Here is a 20,655-nt window from a genome sequence, read left to right as displayed (position 1 = left end):
AAAGACAGAGCAGATCATCTAAGACAAGTAGAAGAGCAGCCAGAATTAAAACTAAATGACAATCACAACCAGTCTTTAAGCAAGCCAGTCTTGTTTAAAAAGGACAAGTTTAAAGTTGTTTTAATAACTAAGCAAAGAGGGAGACTGTCAAAGCTCTTCAGCTACTAGGATCCCCATAGGTGGGTGGGGGGAAAGACCCAAAGGAACAAGAGATTCAATATAGCTCACACACCTTCCCCTCACCTTTTAAGTCTGACTCCAATCGCTGTATCTTCCCTGCCAAGGACAACATCAGTTATGTGGGGTTACAAGGACAACTCCCATTCTGCCCTCTGAGACACAGATTATCTTGACCTCATCAGTCTTACTACTATGTCACCCTCTTTCTTTCACAGTGTTTACAGACAAAATAAAATAAAAGGTATTCTGAGATCTGACATAGACTCCATGAGAGAAATAAACAACAACAAAACACAGAGGGGGTGGTGATCCTGCTGCTATTCTTACAATTCTTCTTTTCTTCCATGCCATGGGGAAGAGCCCTTTGGTTTTTGTGCCTAGGTGAACTGCAGGGCTTTTAAAGGTAAAGGTAAAGTGTGCTGTTGAGTCAGTTTCGACTCCTGGCGACCACAGAGCTGTCTTTGACCACAGGTTGTCTTTGGTAGAATACATGTTGTTCCAAATTAGTTACCTGGGGGTGGGGGTGGGGGTGGAACAAACTGACAGGTACAATTCTGGGTGGGATGCATTGATATCATCTTACGCACAAATAAATATATGATGGATAAAATATCTAAGTTAATGAACTATTAAGATAGTGTACTCCTAATGAGTTATAAAAAATTGCACTGTTAAAATGATGAATTGCGGAAGAGAGCTGGTCTTCTGGTAGGAAGCATGACTTGTCCCCTTAGCTAAGCAGGGTCCACCCTGGTTGCATATGAAAGGGAGACTAGAAATGTGTGAGCACTGTAAGATATTCCCCTGAGGGGATGGAGCCACTCTGGGAAGAGCATCTAGGTTCCAAGTTCCCTCCCTGGCATCTCCAACATAGGGCTGAGAGAGATTCCTGCCTGCAACCTTGGAGAAGCCACTGCCAGTCTGTGTAGACAGTACTGAGCAAGATGGACCTATGGTCAGACTCAGTATATGGCAGCTTCCTATGTTCCTATGATGCATCCTCTAAAGTAAGATGAGTGGGAAAAGAGAGAGTAAAACAAATGGGCTGAGAATAGCTGTAAACTCACAATAAATGCATAGAGGGCAGGAGCTAGGATTGGACTTCCTAATGCATTTCACAATAAATCTTTATCAAGACCTTTATAAAGTCATTGCAGTGACTTCTTACAAGCAGAGATGCCCTAGACCCACTCATTGGCTGACATCCAGAGCAAATAGTGCACCAGGAAAATGTGAGGAAAAGCTTTCCTAGTTGCACTGGGGTCACACAAGCCCTGTAGCAGTGGGGAACAACTTTTGACCATTTGCTCTGGCTCTGGGAGGGTGATGTGTCACCCCAAAAATCCCTGAAGGTCATCTGCCCTCAGGGGCACATTTTTTGAGTGACACGTTCCCAGAGCAGAGTGAATCATAAAAATCCATTCCCCCCCTGCTGCATATCCTAAGGCTTTGTAGCTGGAATGGTAGTGAGAAAGTTCTCCCTCCAGCCAGTATGTTTTCCTGGCATGCGACTGGAAAGCTGCTGTGGATGATTAAAACAGGTATATTTCATTTTTCTTCTTCTTCTTGTGGTGGATTGTGTTTTTGATTTAACTTTTTAAAAATACAATGTTTTTATATCATGCATAATTCTCCAAGATAGGGCTGAGAGAGATTCTTGCCTGCAGCCTTGGAGAAGCTTTTGCCAGTCGTGTAGAGTAGACAGTACTGAGCCAGATGGATCTATGGTCAGACTCAGTATATGGCTGCTTCCTATGTTCCTATGTTGCAATTGGGATCCTTGGAGATGCTTTATAATGAGTCAGACAAATGGTGAATCAGTTGACAGAGTTCTGTTTGGGAAAGACAGCCTTTCAGCAGAGCAATAAGAATACTTAAATCCATTTAGCAGCATGAGATAATAGTGCATTAGGAGGATACCAGAAATGACTAAATTATCCTGTTGAGAGGTTGCCTGGCTTATTAGAGTATACAACTGCCGGAAGAGTTTGTAGCCTGGTCAAAAGGACTCCATTTACTTCAATCTCATATTTCAGCCATTATATTTGTAAACCCTTTCTTATTCTTTCTTTAAACACTTGGGGGCATTTTAGTTATTTCTCTGACTTCAATAGAGCAATGCAGTAAAGCTTTCATGAAGAGTGTCATTTTATTATCACTGAAATGCCCATGAATCAAGTCCATATTTACACTATCCTGCCAGCGTGATTTTATAGGTTGGTGTAGAGATGACATAACAGCCCCCTTGTTCTGCCAAGCAGAGCATTCCTGGCTGAAAAGAAGGACGAGGAGGAGGAGCCTGACTTTCCTAGATCGGTATGAAGAATGTCAACACTGGGAGGACACTGCCTGATGATGCCAGTTCTCTGCAGAATGTGTGTGAGGTCTTCACTTTCCTTTTGTAGCTAGGTAGCTGGATTCTAGCAGCTTTGGATCCTGCTAGGAGAGAACCTTAGGTGTAATTCTTCAGTAATTTATGTCTCCAAGAGTTTTTCATTTCAAGCTCATGTGGGCATTAGTGGAAATGCTAGAAAGCTCTGACCTGGTTTGTAAAGCATTGGCATGTTTTGATTGTGTTTTTAAGAAAATTAACAAAGTAGGAATGAGATAAAGTTTCAGCATTCTTGATTGCTTGGGTACTTGGCAGTACTTCACTGCGGCTTTGTTAGAAGAACGGATTTGCCTTTCTTTTAATAGCTGTCAGCATAACGGTCGGAATAACGATAGTGCTGAAGAGGCACTGCGTGTGCAGACTCAAGTGTGCAAAAAGATAAAGCAAATCAGCAGTTACCAAGGCTGATGAGATTCAGAAGAATCTCTACCTGCTTTGAAATTAAATTTGCAAAATTCTTTTTTTGCACCTGGGAGGTCTGTGTCCTTTGTTTATAGGGCAGCATGCTCCAAAGGTGTCTTTCTTATGTTGAAACACACTGAGGCAGAGCCTTGGAAGGTGCTGTACTTCCTTGGCTTTTGCTAGATATTAATCAGAGGGGAATAATTGGTTATGTGGAAGCTATGCTCCTGTTGGCAATAATAAATTTAGTGGGCCCAATCAAAATTCAGTACTTAGAGGAAAATGTTATTGAGAGTAGGCTGGTTATCATAAAATATTACTCTTCATTAATATCATATGTCTAAGTTAGGGTTTGAAGAACAATTTGGAGTACTGTGATATGTTTTCTCTCAAATGCAGTCATTGTCTCAAATTATGAAATAGCTTGATGCAATCCAGAACCGTGAAAATAAGTGGGGGATTAATGCCACGCCTATCAGTGGAATATAAAGGTATTTATTTATTCATTTTATTGCACTCTTCCTCTAAGGAGCTCAAGGTGGCTTCAGTGGCCCCTTCTCCATTCACAACCACCGTGAGAAGGTTAGGCTGAGCGGTAATGACTGGCCCAAGGCCACACCAGTGGGCTTTGTGGCTGAGTGAAGAGTTGACCCTGTGTCTCCTTCATCCTGCCCCACTGCTCTAACTACTACAACCCTATTCCGACATTATGTTGTACCAGGTGTCTGGACACACATGAATGTTTTTGTGTGAGTGACTGTAGCTGCATTCATTTAAAAATGGAACCTGAATAGTACAAGCCTCTTGACATGCAGGATACAGTCAGGAGGTGTACTGCTGTACCTATGTTCAGCCTAACATGTGAATAACTGTACCTCCATACAGATCAGTTCCACAGATTATACGAGTGAGAAACATATGTGAATAGGATTTACATCACACTCGTTTCTGTGCATTCACACTCATCACACTCATTTCTGTGCATGTTAGTCGCAGACCAATTTAAAGTACAACATTCCCAAATTGTCTATATCTATATCTGTATATATTGTATTATGTAATGTTGCACTGCTATATTAGGAAAATGTTGAGCCTTTCTAGATTACATGTTTTAGTGCAATAAAGCTGAAATTATTATCCTCTGGTTTTATGCAGTGCAAAGGCTTTCCTTCAGGTTCATCGTCTGTTGCAGTAATATTGCATTTTCCTAGGAAGATAGGCTATATTTTGTGTTATGGACAATCTAATTTCTTCCTCTCCATAGCTGCTGGAATGTGGTTGTCCAAGTGTCAAAGACATTGACTAGGTATTACTTATGATTTGAGTGGTGACAAGCAACACAACATATATGCCATGCCTATGCAAATCTCTAAGGTCATTCACATGACCCTGTGTGTGTGATGGGCTGGGGGATGAGGCAGGATTGCAACTACCTTCCCCCCCAGATGAACCTGTTCCTTCCTTTGGCTGTGTGGCTCGTGTGCTGATGAATGGCACTGCCAGGAGCTGCATGGCCAGCTGGAGGCCATGGAAATGCATCCAGAGCTCAAGAAATCCCACAATGCACTGTGTGAGGAGCGTTGGATTTCCCTGCTGCTGGCACTCTAGCCACTCAGCTCTATGGCTGCTTGGACTGCAGGTATGGCCATGTTATGGGGTAGAAAGGCAACTTGCTTTGTTATACCTCTGTAATATCCCAGGTACAATACTTGGACTACCCAGTGGGACAGCGCCAAGATCGGCCCAACCCCAGTGCTCCTCATGAGCAGCCCTACCCAGTTAGGGCGATGGAAGACTGGATAGGGCTTCTCGTGTGAACAGCCTCTGTTTCTTGAATGTTTACAAAAATACTTTGTAAAGTCTTGTTGTTGTTCTTACTATTGTTATTATTTATTTATTTATTTATTTATTTATTTATTTATTTACATTTATATCCCACTCTTCCTCCAAGGAGCCCAGAGCGGTGTACTACATACTCTAGTTTCTCCTCACAACAACCCTGTGAAGTAGGTTAGGCTGAGAAAGAAGTGACTGGCCTAGAGTCACCCAACTAGTATCATAGCTGAATGGGGATTTGAACTCGGGTCTCCCTGGTCCTAGTCCAGCATTCTAACCACTACACCACGCTATTTGACTTCAGCCCGGGAGCACCAATCTAGACTTTCAGAAGGTGGAAGTAAAGCGACTGAATGAAACAAGGCTATATTTCTTCTTAGTAAAGCTCTGGCCTGCTGTTATTTATTCCCTTCATTTTATTTAGTTCTTTGAAGGCTGTGTGCTTCCTCTCTCAAGTGCCGAATCATCCATCTACACCACTTTTGGGGGGGGGGTGTCAAGCACTCTCTCTTCCATGCCATGGTCCCAATCCTAATTGCCCACCCCATAAAGCCTACTTGGGAAACAAAAAACCAACACACAATGGCCAATGACATACTTAACAGATTGTGCCCTCCATGTGGCCAGTGCCAGCCAATTGGGAGAGGGGACAGGGGAAAGTCTTGCCCGGCAGCTGCCATTTTGTTCAGTCTCCCAGCAGCTGGGCACCCACCCACCCACCCACTCAGTACTCAGTGAGGGATAGCCAGTTGCCTGCAGGGCCAAGTAGAAATTTTTTGGGTCGCACCAGATTGGCTTTTGGTATGGCCTTTTTGAGACTTTGGAGTCGGGTTACAGGCAGGCATAGTAGAATAACCAGTCATTTGGCAGGAGAGTGTGGGTGTTGGGTAGGTAGATTCAGTATCGGTGTTCGGCTGGAGGGCCCTTTGGGGTGGGAGTGGGGGGTCAAGGACAGCCCTTCAGGGTTTTGGCAGCCCAGGGGGCTGGGAATAGCCCTCACTCGAGAGGGGGGTGACTCACCAGCTCTGAGCTTTGGCAGCTTGGGTTTGGGGTGGGTCGGGCCACTCCCCCCTCAGTGGGGTGAAGCCTCACGGTAAGAGGAGGTCAGGACATGGTGCCTGACCAAATCAGTACCCAGCTCTTCGCCCTAGTGTGGGATGGCCCTCACTAGGAGGTGGCCACCACACGGGAGGAGTACCCACACTCTGATTAGTTAAGGACCCCGTTGCAAGTTTGTTATCCACTGTACATTAATAAAGTGGCCCTAATTTACTCCAACTAAGTGTGTCCTGTCTTCTTTGGGGCCTGGGGGTGCAATAGCAGATTATGTAGTTTGGCCCATAATGTCCATGTGAACGGGAAACTCTAATAACTATGCTTTATCAGGAGGCTGGATTTATCTGCTCTGCAGTTTACTTGCCACAATAGTTAATCCACTCTGTGTCTTAAAAAAAGAATAATGGCATCAAGTTTCAAAACTGCATTTCCCCCACCACCACCCAAGGTATATGATTCTGCCTCTCTAGTATAAGAACAGCCCTGCTGGATCAGGCCCAAGGCCCATCTAGTCCAGCATCCTGTTTCACACAGTGGCCCACCAGATGCTCCTGGGAAGTCCACAGGCAAGAGCCGAGGCATGCCCTCTCTCCTGCTTACTCCCCTGCAACTGGTATTTAGAGGCATCTTGCTTCTGTGACTAGAGGTGGCCTATAGCTCTCAGACGAGTAGCCATTGAGAGATCTGTCTTCCATGGATTTGTCTAAGCCCTTCTTAAAGCCATCCAGGCTGTTCGTGGTCACCACATCTTGTGGCAGAGAATTCCATAGGTTAATTATGTGTTGTGTGAAAAAGTACTTCCTTTTGTTGTTCCTAAATTTCTTGGCAATCTGTTTCATGGGATAAGCCCTAGTTCTAGTGTTATACAAGAGGAAGAAAAATTTCTCTCTATAAACTTTGTCCACAGGACATGCAGATATTGAGCCTATTTACAGAACTCCTTCACACCATAGCAACTGCTTCTTTTTTAAAAAACTCAGCCTCTGCTGACTTTAGCCATCCTGGATCACTCCTTGCCTCTCCTCAGCTGGCAGCAGTATTTGTGTGACCACTGTCTAAAACTCAGTTTTGTGCATGATTAGCTGTTGCCATCTGAGATGGAGTGATGAGGATAGGGCCTTTTCTGTGGTGGCATCCTAACTCTGGGATGCTGTCCCCAGGGATGCTTTCCTGGCTATTAACATTTCTGCATCTTTTAAATTTAAATGTAAATGTAAAACTTTATTTCAGTTGTAGACCAGCAATACAACAATATTAAAATAATAATGATAATAACAACAAGATGATAATATAAAATCAGACTACATTTATACGCATTTGGCATATTATATAACAATATTTGGCCATGATATGAATAACATCCGGATTAGGATTAGTGAGCAAATAGTTTAAATAGAAATCCTCTCCACGACCCGGAAAATTAATCAAAAGTGGGGCAATTTGTTGGCGTCTTATGTCTCTGTAATATTCTCAATGCAGTAAAACGTGAGCAGTTGTTTCAACGTTACCAGATCCACAAGGGCATAATCTTGATGCGTATGGTATACCATGGAGCACAGCTGTTGGGAGAGCATTTACACGGGCAAGTGTTAGAGCTCGTCTAAATTTTGGAATTAAAATGCTACTTAGATATGTAGCAGGCTTGAGCTCAGTGCACTGACTGTTACCGAGTGCTACTCGGTAACTTTACATGATCCATCTGCAACTCCACGTCATGGATACGTTGCACAATTTCTCTTCTGGCCTGATCGAAACCTATCTTTTAAATGTACCATTCATTTGCTCTGGTTTTTAGTCTGCTGTATTTTCTTTTTTATTGATTTGATTATTTTTAATTGTATGTAAACAATTAAAGGCTGAGAGGCTTCAGCCTGTACATACAATAAGTATATAGACATTGTCGGGATGCCATGTTTCCTGGTTGCTTGGGTGGCCCTGTGGAAGCTGGAGAGGGGTGTGGCATCCCTCCTCTGAGGCTTTTGTTCCCGTTAGGGGGCAGTGGGGATGAGAAGGGTCCAGGCTGGTTGTATCCCAGTGGGGTTGAGAGGGCAAGGCAGGGAGAGCGGCAGGGAACAGCTCTAGGGAGACAGCTAGGTTGGGTGTGGTCAGGAAGGGGGCGGGGCTGGAAGTAGGCTTTAAGCCCTGTCGCTCTGCACGAAGACAAAGTAGCTGATGAGGAGGAGCTGCTTCTGTGTATGGGAGCCAGGAGTTCTCCAGGAGAGGGAACTGGCTGAATGCACAAGCCAGGTGGAGGACTCAGGTGACAAGCTAACCTCCTCCCCTGGCTGCTGTTCCTGAGGCTGACCTTTTTGGGGGGTGCTCCAGTCATTCTGGAGCTCCTAGCTCAAGAAGGGCTAGGAGCCCACCTCACCCCCTGGGAGTCTGACAGACAAAATTTGGCCTGTATACACATAACTGCTTATGTACAGTATATGCATAAGCTGTATATAAGCAGTATACACGTAAATATAGAAGAGAATGCCTTTAAGAGAATGCCTTCTTCTTTAACAGCCCTGTCAGCTATTAAGAACATCTGAGGAGGTCCAGCTGCGGTTGCCACTGGCTGGCTTGGTGGCAACTCGAAACCGGGCCTTTTCTAGAATTGCCCCGGGACTCTGGAACGTGCTTCTGAATGAAATTAGAGTTTTTCCTTCTCTGAATGCTTTCAAGAAGGACCTGAAAACATAGCTGCTAAGCCAGGCTTTTCGTATATAGATTTTAAAGCTTTGGGTTTTAGCATTTGTATTTGTATTTTTAAAATTGTTTTAAATTGTGTCAATGTTTTAATGGTTTTGAGATTGTGAACCACCCAGGGACGTTTTTGTATGGGGTGATAGAGAAATGTAAGAAATAAATGAAATTAAATTTAGAAATAAAAAAAATTCTTCCTCTGCATATAGTTCTGCATCTCCTGGTTACTCAGAAATGAGAAATTTCTCTGTAACCACTCATAGTCCTGATCTGCTATTTGGAGGGGGGGGGGCACCTAGATTTGAATGAGAAATGCCCCAACTGTATAACACTGATTCTGAAAGAATTGTACAGGCTGCCGATATGCTTCTGAGCGAAAGACAAAGTGCTGGTCATTACCTATAAAGCTCCGAATGATCGAGGTCCAGGGTATTTTAGAGATTGCCTTCTTTGTCATGAACCTTGCAGCCCATTAAGATCATCTGGGGAGGTCCGGTTATGATTGCCACTGGCTTGTCTAGAGGTGTCTCAGGATTGGGCCTTCCTGGTGGCTGCCCCAGTGCTTTGGAATTCACTCCCTGTCAAAATAAGAGTTTCTCCATCTCTGATTGCTTTTTAAAAGACCTTTAAGACACACCTGTTTTTTCAGGCTTTTAATTAAAATTAATTTTAAAAACTGTTTAATTGTTTTTCTCCTTAGGAATTATTTTAATGGTTTCACTTTGTGAATTGTCTTTGAGGGTTTTTTTTTCCTGTGAAAGTGCTGTGGGAAGGTTTTGAGCATTCAATGCCATTTCTCTTTTATCTGTTCAGCAGATTTGGAAAGAATTATGGTCTAGAGCACCCAATCCTAGCCATGGAAGTCGCACTTTCTCCCATGAGGCCTCAGGAACTGGATTCTGTTGCTACGGATGCATCCCCCATGGTCATCAACATGACTCCCACCACTGAGCAAGATAGTGGAGAAGATGCAATGAAAGATATTGAGTCTGGGCAGCAGTATGAAAAGCCTCCCCCTCTCCACACAGGAGCTGACTGGAAGATTGTTCTCCACTTGCCTGAAATTGAGACATGGCTCCGGATGACATCGGAAAGGGTCAGGGATCTGACTTACTCCGTGCAGCAGGACTCTGAGAGCAAGCATGTGGATGTGCATTTGGTGCAGCTGAAAGTAAGTTTAAATATTACTATCTACCTGTTATATCTCATATTGAGCTATCAAGGGCACTATACATCTGACTTCTGGTTGTATTGGTTAGGGAAAGAGGACTGTCATAGGTTATTTGAATATGCTTTTTGGGCAGACTATCATGATAAAAATCTCTTTCCTAGGGACAAAGACAGATCTGGTATCTGGCTAATTAATGTAGTGGTGACTGGGGCTTTGCTGTTTGAACCAGTCTGTCATAGCAACTCAGTAACTCTACTCTTCATGCAGGTGAATGCAGACAACCATTTGCCAAGTGGTAATTTATCATGATGGTAAAATTCTCACTAGTATCTGTGCAGACCACACAGGTAGGTGGCTCTCCATCTGCTTACATATAATGATATGCTATCTATACTGAACCAGTTTCAGTTAATTTTTCTACTTCCTGGATGGACTTCTCCTTCCTTCCCTGCTACATCTCAATTTTGTGTCCAACTTACTCTGGGTAATAATAATAATAATAATAATAATAAATAAAATAATACAAAGATCTACAAATTGAAATTGAAAGGCTGTGGCAGAAGAAAACCAAAATAATCCCAGTGGTAATTGGCGTCTTAGGTGCAATTCCAAAACAACTTGAAGAGCACCTCAACACCATCGGGGCCACAGAAATCACCATCAGCCAATTACAAAAAGCAACAATACTGGGAACAGCCTATATTCTGTGACAATATCTATAATAACAACAAGAACAATATTGATAACAAAATTCTGACATCCCAGTTCCTTGGAAAGGACTCAATGTCTGGATAAAACAAACCAGTCAATAACACCTGCCTGACTGTGTAAACAAATAATAATAATAATCAACACCAATGAAACAAAGCAAGCCTACAAGAAAGAACAAGTCAAGAACCAAGCAGAAAAATGGAGAAATAAGCCCCTGCATGGTCAATATTTGCACAATATAAGTGGAAAATCAGACATCACCAAGACCTGGCAATGGCTTAAGAATGGCAACTTGAAGAAAGAAACAGAGGGTTTAATACTGGCTGCACAAGAACAGGCACTAAGAACAAATGCAATAAGATCAAAAGTCGAAAAATCAACAACAAACAGCAAGTGTGCCTTTGTAAAGAAGCAGATGAAACAGTGGACCACCTAATCAGCTGTTGTAAAAAGATTGCACAGACTGACTACAAACAAAGGCATGACAAGGTAGCAGGGATGATACACTGGAACATCTGCAAAAAATACAAGCTACCTGTAGCCAAAGATTGGTGGGACCATAAAACTGAAAAAGTTGTAGAAAATGAAGATGCAAAAATATAATGGGACTTTTGACTACAAACAGACAAACATCTGCCACACAATACACCAGATATAACTGTAGTCGAGAAGAAAGAAATACAAGTGAAAATAATCGACATAGCAATACCAGGGGATAGCAGAATAGAAGAAAAAGAAATAGAAAAAAAATCACCAAATACAAAGATCTACAAATTGAAATTGAAAGGTTGTGGCAGAAAAAGACCAAAATAATCCCAGTGGTAATTGGCGCCCTGGGTGCAGTTCCAAAAGACCTTGAAGAGCACCTCAACACCATAGGGGCCACAGAAATCACCATCAGCCAATTACAAAAAGCAACTTTACTGGGAACAGCCTATATTTTGTGACGATATCTATAATAACCAACAATATTGATGATAAAATTCAGCCATCCCAGGTCCTTGGGAAGGACTCGATGTCTGGATGAAACAAACCAGTCAATAGCACCTGTCTGACTGTGTAAACAAGAAATAATAATACTATCAGCTAACCCAGATTTTGGATCTGCACCATGCACCATATTAAATGGTACAAGCTCATTTATCTACTGGTTTGCATAAGCAAGCTATGCTTACTTAGACCTTTCTAGAATTGCTGACTTGCCCAGACCAATAGAAAAGCCTAGAGGAATAACAGTGTACACTTTCACATATGAGCACAATGGAACACCCACTACATATATGCCTACTCTCAGGTGGCCGTAGCCCGTTTTAAGCCAATTTCGGGTTAAAATCAAGATACATTATGCAATAAATAATATTCAATGAGAATGTGTTGCCATAATTCAGATCTTGGCTGATACCCTAGATGCTGAATCCAGAAGCATCATCCATGTCAGGGGTTCTCAAACATGGGTCATCAGATGTTATTGTTCTAGAGATCTTCGCCTGGCTACCTACTTACTTATTATGTTTCTAGACTGCCCCATCCAAATGCTCTGGGTGGTGCACAACAAATTTAAAAAAACTTAATAACAAACACCATTTAAAATGCACTGCTTAAAACAATATAAAAACAATTTTAAAACAATTCAGAACCAATTTAAACCAATTAAAATTCTTAAAAACAATTAAAAATCCTTGGAAGGCCATGCCAGCCTTTAGGGCTCTCTTGAAGGCCAACAAGAAGCCCAAACTATGGATATCTGCCAGGAGTGCATTCCACAGGCCAGGAGCAGCTACAGAGAAGGCACGGTTCTGAGTCACCACCAGACATGCTGGTGGTACCTGGAGACAGACATCTTCGGATGACCTCAATGTGTGATGGGGATCATACAGAAGAAAGCACTCTCTAAGATAGCCCAGACCCACGCCGTTCACTTTGTATTTTGATCGAAAACATATCTGTAGCCAGTGTAACTGTTTTAAAACAGGCATAATATGGTCTCACCAGATTACTTCTACTAACTGAAGTTTCCAAACTATATACAAAGACAGCCCCACATAGGGCGTATTGCAGTAGTCAAGCCTGGAGGTTACCAGCTGATGCACCACTGTTTTGAGACCGTTCTCTTCAAGGAATGGGTGCAGCTGTTGAATCAGCTGTAGTTGATGGAAAGCACTCCTGGCCATAGCCTCCACCTGAGATACCAAGGTGAGGCCCGGATCCAAGAGCACTCCCAAGCTTCATACCTGTTCCTTCTGGGGGTATGTAACCCCATTCAGCACAGGAAGATCTAACTCATCCCTCAAATTCCAATCCCCTACAATGAGCACCTCAGTCTTGCTTAGATTCAGCTTCAATTTGTTATCCCTCATCCAGCCCATTACTGCCTGTAGGCAGGCATTAAGGGAGTGAATGCCATTTCCTGATGATGATGATGATGATAAAGAGAAATAGATTTGGAATATAACATTTTTGTATTCATTTACACGCCAGGCAGAAACCTTCTTCCAGCACACTTTAATTTGTAATTGCTCCTTCTCTTGACTTCTGCTGGCTCTGTATCCACTGCCACTGTATTATGGACTACTTTAAACTGTTTTAGAGCTTGTCTATTTTTGTTTTTATGTGGGTTGGGTTTTTTGTAAACCACTTCAAGGGCACTTGTCAGTTGATCAGTGTATAACTTTAATGAATAAATAAAAATAAATACAGCCCCCATCAATGCCATCCACAATAATATTTTGATCTATACAAAACTTGAATCTGTCAGAATGACCTTTTCTTTGGTTCCACAATCCAGTCTTTTGTCTTCAATATATATGTGCCAGAAAAGACCTACTAACTAAGGTCCAAGTCCGGATCTTTAACTTTACAGTGTAATCAGCGCCAGCTGCTTTAGATGGGTACTCTGGTACCTCTTCCGATGGGTCCTCTGCTCCTCCATGTTTGTTGTTTCTTTAAAGTTAAAGAGCAGCTGTAGGTGAGAGGTGATCAGGACCATGGTACGTGGGGAGGGGGCATTTAACTCTTTGTCTCATACGCGAATGCTGAAAAAACTGCACACAAACCCCCCGAGAGAGAGAGAGAGAGAGGAGCTTTTAGCTGCTTGAGGGAAGCTTCCATTGCTGCCATTGTTGCAAAAGGAATTAGTTTAACCCTAGACAGATTCAGGTGTACTTTGTCTTGCTTTGTGAATAGTGAAGTTGAATTGTAACACCCTGCTGTACAGGGAAAACTGCCTTCATGCTCCTGTGGAGAATAGAATGATCTGTAAACTCCTTTTATTCCTAACTTCAGAATAGATCTTTCATTACAAGAAGATTCAATTATAGGTCAGAAGAAGTCTCAGGAGCATTCACCCTTTGCTTTTAACAAGAATATTTATACAGTACCCAGAACTGAAACTTTGGTACCCCTATCAAGTCTAATGTATATCACTTGATATCAGAACAAATGGTAGATGCCACAGAGATGTGAACCAATTAAAAATTGTTAATGTTTCATCAAATGATACTGAGGCTATTCACAAGCGTGTGCAAAATCGGGCTAAAGGAGCCCAGCCCAGTTTTGCACATGCATGTGGACCTCCGGGATTGGGCCTGATCCCAGCGGCTACACGGTGGCAAACCTGCCTATTTAGCCACCCTATTAAATGAGGTTAAGGGAGTGAGCATTTATTTGCCTGTGTGTCAGCTGCTGCTGCTGCTGCTTGCAGCCGCGGCTGGCACACTCAGGGAATGGGGGAGTCCCATAATGCACCGCACACTCCCGCAATGCATTATCGGAGCTCTGGGGGATGGAGCTGCAGAGGCAGCTGCTGCTCGTCTGGGCGGGCAATCCGCCTGCCAAAGGGAAGGAGAGGACATTGTTTGCGGGGAGGGTGAGTGTAACCTGCTCTTTCTGCAAACTGCCCAGGAGCTCTTCTCACTGATTGTGAGAAGAGCTCCACTATCTCCGAAGAAAACCTATGACTATCAGAAAAAGGAAGCACTTCCTTGTAAAGTAGGGAAATAGTTGCATTGGGAAACACATTCTGCCTTGAGAATCATAGCAGTGTAGAAATTTTTAAAATAAATTTAAATACATAATTTACACTACTGGCCCGCATTTATACATTTAGTGGCCTGCCAACTCAAAGAGACAATTACAAGAGTAATAGATGGAAGAATTTGAGGCTCATGTAAACACTTCTGTCCTCGTGCCATAGGCCTTTGGTTTGCAAAAATAAAAAGGCTTGTGCCCTCTTTATATAATATAATCAGCCTGTTACTATTCTGCTTTTCTGTCTCCATTCAGTACAAAGGCTGCTTCTGGGTATTTTGAAACAGGCTGCACTGCAGATTGTCTTTTATGAATGCTGCAGAGTGTATCTTAGTCACAGCACTTGCTGCTTGTATGTGACCCAAAGGTTAATCGGATGATTTCTCAACAAGGCAAGCCCCATAGCCCAGAATATAGTCTTGCCGGGACCGGATGTAGTTCCATTTCTGAGCCTAAACACATCAGGCTTTGCCAGTATCCGAAGATTGCTTGGGAATGCCCATTTAAATCTCAGAAAATGCCCATTTAAATCACAGAATCATTATGGGTGACAATAAGAGGACTGAAAGGAAATGTGTTCCTAGGGACCCTCCAGATTAAAAGGCCTAGAGTGACCTGGAGTTGGAGAAGCAGATTAGAGAAGAATCAACGAAGGACAGAGTTGTAATAATGGGTGATTTCAATTGCCCTCACATAGACTGGGCAAATTCACATTTAGGCATTGAATTGAACTCCAATTTTCAAAAACTGATCCAGGGGCGATCCGGGAAATTACAGGACAGTTAGCTTAACTTCTGTGCCAGGTAAATTGATGGAAAGCATACTTATGGACAAAATGGTTAAACGTACAGAAAAACAAGCCTTGCTGAAGGAGAACCAGAATGGCTTCCACAGGGGCAAGTCTTGCCTGACTAATCTGTTGGAGTTCTTTGAGAGTGTCATGTGGATAAAGGTGAGCTGGATGACATAGTATACTTGGACCTCCAAAAACCTTTTGACAAAGTTCCCCACCAAAGGCTCAAGTCATAGGATAAAGGGACAGGTTTATGTGTAGATTGGTAACTGGTTGAAGGACAGGAAACAGAGGGTAGGAATAAACGGACAGTTTTCACAATGAAGTTAGAAGTGGGGTCCCCCAAATGATCTGTGCTGGGACCAGTGCACTTTAACTTATTTATAAGCAAGTGCAAAGTGCAAATATTGGGGCAAAAAACCCCTTCACATATACACTGATGGGATCTGAGCTGTCAGTGACTGACCAGGAGAGAGATATAGGGGTCGTGGTGGACAGTTTGTTGAAAGTGTTGACTCAGTGTGTGGCAACTGTGGAAAAGGCAAATTCCATGTTAGGGATCATTAGGAAGAAGATTGAAAATAAAACAGCTAATATTCTAATGCCCTTATACAAAACGATGGTGTAGCCACACCTGGAGTACTGTATATAGTTTTGGTCACCATATCTTAAGAAGGACATCATAGAACTGGAAAAGCTACAGAAGAGGGCAATCAAGATGATCAGGGACCTGGAGCACGTTCCATGTGAGGCAAGGCTATAGCATCTGGGACTTTTTAATTTGGAAAAAGATAGAAGTGTATAAAATTATGCATGGAATAGAGAGAGTGGGTAAGCCACCTAATGGAGCAGCGGGGAAATGCTTGACTAACAAGCAGAAGGTTGCTGATTCAAATCCCTGCTGGTACTATATCAGGTAGCGATATAGGAAGATGCTGAAAGGCATCATCTCGTACTGCGTGGGAGGAGGAAATGGTAAACTCCTCCTGTATTCTACCAAAAGAAAACCACAGGGCTCTGGGGGCGCCAGGAGTCGAAATCGACTTGATGGCACACTTTACCTTTAGAGAGAGTGGACAAAAAGAAATTTCTTTCTCTCTCTCTAACGCTAGAACCAGGGTTCATCCCATGAAGCTGAAGGCCAGGAAATTTCAGACCAACAAAAGGAAGTACATTTTCACACAGCACATAATTAATCTATGAAATTATCTGCCACAGGTTGTGGTGAAGAACACTGGTTTGTTTGGCATTATTATTATTATTATTATTATTATTTATTAATTTGATTTCTATACCGCCCTTTAAAGGGGGCTTAGACAAATTTACTTCCAGCCTCAGAAGCAAGATGCCTCTCAATAGCAGTTGCAAGAGGGGAGCAAAAGCAGGAGAGAGGGCATGCCCACATGTGGACTTCTCAGAGGTATCTGTTGGGACAAACAGGATGCTGGACATCCATGATACAGGATGCTGGACTAGATAGGCCTTGGGCCTGATCCAACAGGGCTGTCTTATGTTCTTTAGACACCTTTGAGAAGTCCAGCATCCTGGACATATTGTGCATAATACACAATACAGAAGCATAACAGCGCCTCTGTATGTGGAGTCCAGTACACATAAGTCTGATCTGTTTGGTTGCTGTCCTCTTATTTACTGGGCTCATGATCCTGTGGATTGGTTTTGTTGGTGACAGATTTATTAGGCAGAACTGGCTCTACTGGAGGTCTTATAGAGCTTCTTAGGTCTTTTTATTACTGCTATTTCTATGGTTTTGCTATTGTTACTGATTTTGCAATTGGTATTTTATTTTTGCTTTACTAGTTTTATATGCTGTGAACTATGAGAGGGTAGTATGGTTGTTAGTCTTTTGCTGTTTGTTTGTTTTTCATATTGTTTTGATTTTTATCCTTGTTAACTGCTTTGGATGAATTTAAGTAAACTGGGATATAAGATTTATTATAAATAAATAAAATTATATATACAGCTCCCTAGCAAGGCTCTGAAAAACAGGGTTTCTCCTAGTCCAAAGGAAGAGAGAGAGATTCAGGACTGGAGTTCGGGTTATACTTAAGGGGTCAGCAGACAGTCATTTCACTGTGCCCATATACAGCACACTAAGCATGTTAGACTCACTGGCCGACATCTCCAGTAATGGTGTCAAGGTGTTGTGTGAAGAATGTTTCCACAGTGCTTAGCAATCTGCAATGTGCAAGGAGCAGGGACGTATCTAGGGTGGGGCAGGCAGGGCCACTTGAAGGGGGGCGCCATTTTTTAAAAATGGCTGCAGAAAACAAAATGGCCACCGTGCATGCTCAAATGGCCTCTGTGAGGCCCTAGGCCTTGCCAGGCTTCTCAGAGGCCATTTGAGCATGCGTGGTGGCCATTTTGTTATCAGCAGCCATTTTTAAAATATATATATATTTAAAAAACAGCCACCGCACATGTGAGGCCCTAGATGTTTGGCACTAAGTACAGAGAATCAGGGCTTGTGAATATTGAGCTGAAGCTTATGAGCTAGGATTGTATTCATTTGCTCTTACTTTGCTTCTTGTGATAAGTGAGTTAAATATGATGTCTTAATAATATGGCTATTAATGGTGAGTTTATCTTTGAATCCATTTGAAATCCTTAGTATTAAGGCCCACTGGGAGTTTCTTGCTCTCTTCTCTCATTTTAACTGTCTATCTGAAATACTAGAATATATTCCAAGCAGTGACACAGTTTACTCTGCATATCCTTTAATTATTTTCAGATAATTATTTATTATCTGGGAAAAGCCAAATTCTCCATTTATTTTTAAAACTTATGTAATAGTGATGCTACAATGCATAGTAGAGAATTAGACAGGCACTTCTGTTAAGTTTTCCAAGTACACCTCCATATAGTATTTGGGTATTTCATGAGCCCCATCATACTGAAAATTGTAGTTTCCCAGCATTTTTTGGTCTGGCTACGTCCACTGCTAGTTTTGAAATATTAAAAGATTAACGAGCTTGACTTGTATTTTTCAGCTGATATTATGGTAAAGTTATCTGAAAGATGGGTGTCAGATGTTTGGACAGGGGGCGCAATTTCAGTGCTTGCCGTAGGCGCTATTTCCCCTAGATACGCCTCTGGCAACGAGGGGGATTTTTGCCACTGTCTCCAGAATGCCTCCACAGTGTTTAGGAGTCCAGAGTCTAGCTGTACAAATGTGGGGGTGATTGTTGCCAATACCCTTCCCCCAGAAGTGCACTTTAACCCTCAGAGACTAATTAGGGGTGTTAAAGAGCACTTCCAGGGAAAGGGGATTGGCAACAATCACCCCACATGTGTACAGCTGGATTCTGGATTTCTAAGCACTTTGGAGACATTCTGCAACAGCACAGCACAGCACACCTAGTGGAGATGTTGGCCACTGTGTCTGGGATCCAACTCTCCCAGACTTCATGGCTGGAAATTTTGTCCAGATCTATTAGGATTGAATGGTATTTGAACCAGAAGCTTTCTGCACTGGGGCCTTTTGCGGTAAGCCACTCAAAGCTGCAGAGTGGAAGAGAAGGGTACAGCATTGCTTTTCTAAGGTTCAGCCTACCTTGTCCCCCACTAACTTAAGCAGCCCATTGGTTCCTTCAGGCTGTCTACAGATATTTCTAGGTATAAGAAGGGTGCTTATTTGGGCAATAGCCACCATTGCCTGTTTAGCCATTACTAAAGACCCCCTCAGAATGGATACCTCAGTTTCTTCATATCCTAGCTTACAATTGACTCTACATCAGCACCCACTGCCCCATGGATCTGCCTAGTGCCCCATTCAGCTCCAGCCCTGCTGAGTTTGGCCTGAGGAGACCCAGGTTCAAATCCTCACTTAGACATGAGCCCCAAAGGGTGACACTGGACAAGTCACTCTCTCTCAGCCTAACTTACTTCACAGGGTTATTGTGAGGGTAAAATGTGTTGGAGGGGAGAGTTTTATGCAGCAGAGGATGCATGTGTGAGCTGAGAGCAGCTCATTAAAAATATTATACCTGGAGATTAATGTTTAAGGTCCAAAAGGTTTATTAGGGGAATTTCATTTAGTCAGAAAGCCGGTGTCCCTGCATCTAGCTACATCATGTGCTGAGAAGAAAGAAGCAGGAAAGAAGTATCCTGGGAATATCAGCCTACCTGTCAGGTGGGCTCAGAGCAGAGAGTAAGAGCAGAATAAAGAGGGATCCCTAGTGCTCAGTAGGATAAACAGGTGCAGAAAGCCGATGCTTGAAGAGTCACATCTCCAACAATATGGGGGTAGGGAAAAAACTTGTATACCACTTTAAGCTCCCTTAGAGTTAAGTCCCTTAGAGACAAGAGTTGAACAATGATGATAATGTAATACACATTTAATAAATTAAATTAAATTAAATTAAACATTTAATAAAGAAAAACAAATATATGGTCCAGCTCTGGCAGACTCTAGAGTAGGAAAGGGAACATGCTCTAATAACAAATTAAAACATAATAACTAAAAGGGTTTATATACTTTGAAACTGTGTATCATATAACAATATACCTTATATTTTAAGAAGGCTTCCACAATATTTCACTGGTTGATGCTTTGGTAATTAAAAGATGTAACATACAGCAACATGGCAGAGTAAAGAAATATGCACAGACATGAGGAAGCTCAGAAATCTGATTTATGAGCAATACCCTTTGTTACAGGAATAGGTAATGGATACAGTAATGGATGATAATTATAGAAATGGTTTTCCTGGCCTCAGCACAAGCTGAGTAAATGTTTCACACAGCGGGGCGGGGTGGGGGGAAAGACCCACAGTGGACAGATGACTGGTATTCTATGGATTTACTTCATACATACGCAAAGACAGATTGTCATTTCTATTTAACAAGCTCTCCTGTATAGGTGACTTGGGAGAAACCAATATTAAGACTTCTGTATACAGGTGGTATTTAACCCCTCGTTATTTGCAGGGGTTTCGTTCTTGCATATAGGCGTAAATACAGAAACTGTGAATAATGAAACCTTGAGTCGATGGGAATTGGGGGGAATGGAATAATTCATGTGTTTCCCCCCCCCAAAAAAGGCGGGGAGCAAAGGAAGCAAAAGAAGATAAGAAAAGGACAGTACTTTATTCTCTAGCTCTCCAGCAATGCCTGCCAAAACCTAGAAAATGGTCAAATATTTGCAAAAATAAAATAAAATTAAGAACCACAAAATAGTTGTCTGTTGGAAAACAGCGGCCGAAAATGACATTGGAAGTCATTTCTGGCCACTCAAAACCACGGATAAGTAAATTTCACCTATTTTTCTACTGGTGGATAATGAAACTGGATCTCTAAGACCCAATTGCAGATATGTGAAACTGGGGATACGGAATCCGCAGAAGGCCACTTGTACGTCTCTGTTTAGGTATACCTCTG

General features: G+C 42.4%; 1 protein-coding gene across 7 annotated transcripts in view; it reads left to right on the top strand.

The window, feature by feature from the left end:
* The window catches only part of AKAP6 (A-kinase anchoring protein 6), a 392,941-nt gene that overhangs the window by 54,373 nt on the left and 317,913 nt on the right, over positions 1-20,655 (top strand). For 6 of the 7 annotated variants that reach the window (XM_053282865.1, XM_053282863.1, XM_053282862.1 and 3 more), the window contains exon 3: positions 9,374-9,728. In XM_053282865.1, coding sequence (XP_053138840.1) covers positions 9,414-9,728 — 315 coding nt within the window. In that variant the 5' untranslated portion in view covers positions 9,374-9,413. Of the gene's footprint in view, positions 1-9,370; positions 9,729-20,655 lie in introns of all 7 variants that reach the window. The other variant, XM_053282858.1, reaches the window with a different exon arrangement.

The sequence above is a fragment of the Hemicordylus capensis genome, chromosome 1 (genome assembly GCF_027244095.1).
Source record: "Hemicordylus capensis ecotype Gifberg chromosome 1, rHemCap1.1.pri, whole genome shotgun sequence".
Classification (NCBI taxonomy): Eukaryota; Metazoa; Chordata; class Lepidosauria; order Squamata; family Cordylidae; genus Hemicordylus; species Hemicordylus capensis.
The sequence above is the reverse complement of the archived record's forward strand: the minus strand, read 5'-3'. Positions and strand labels throughout refer to the sequence as shown.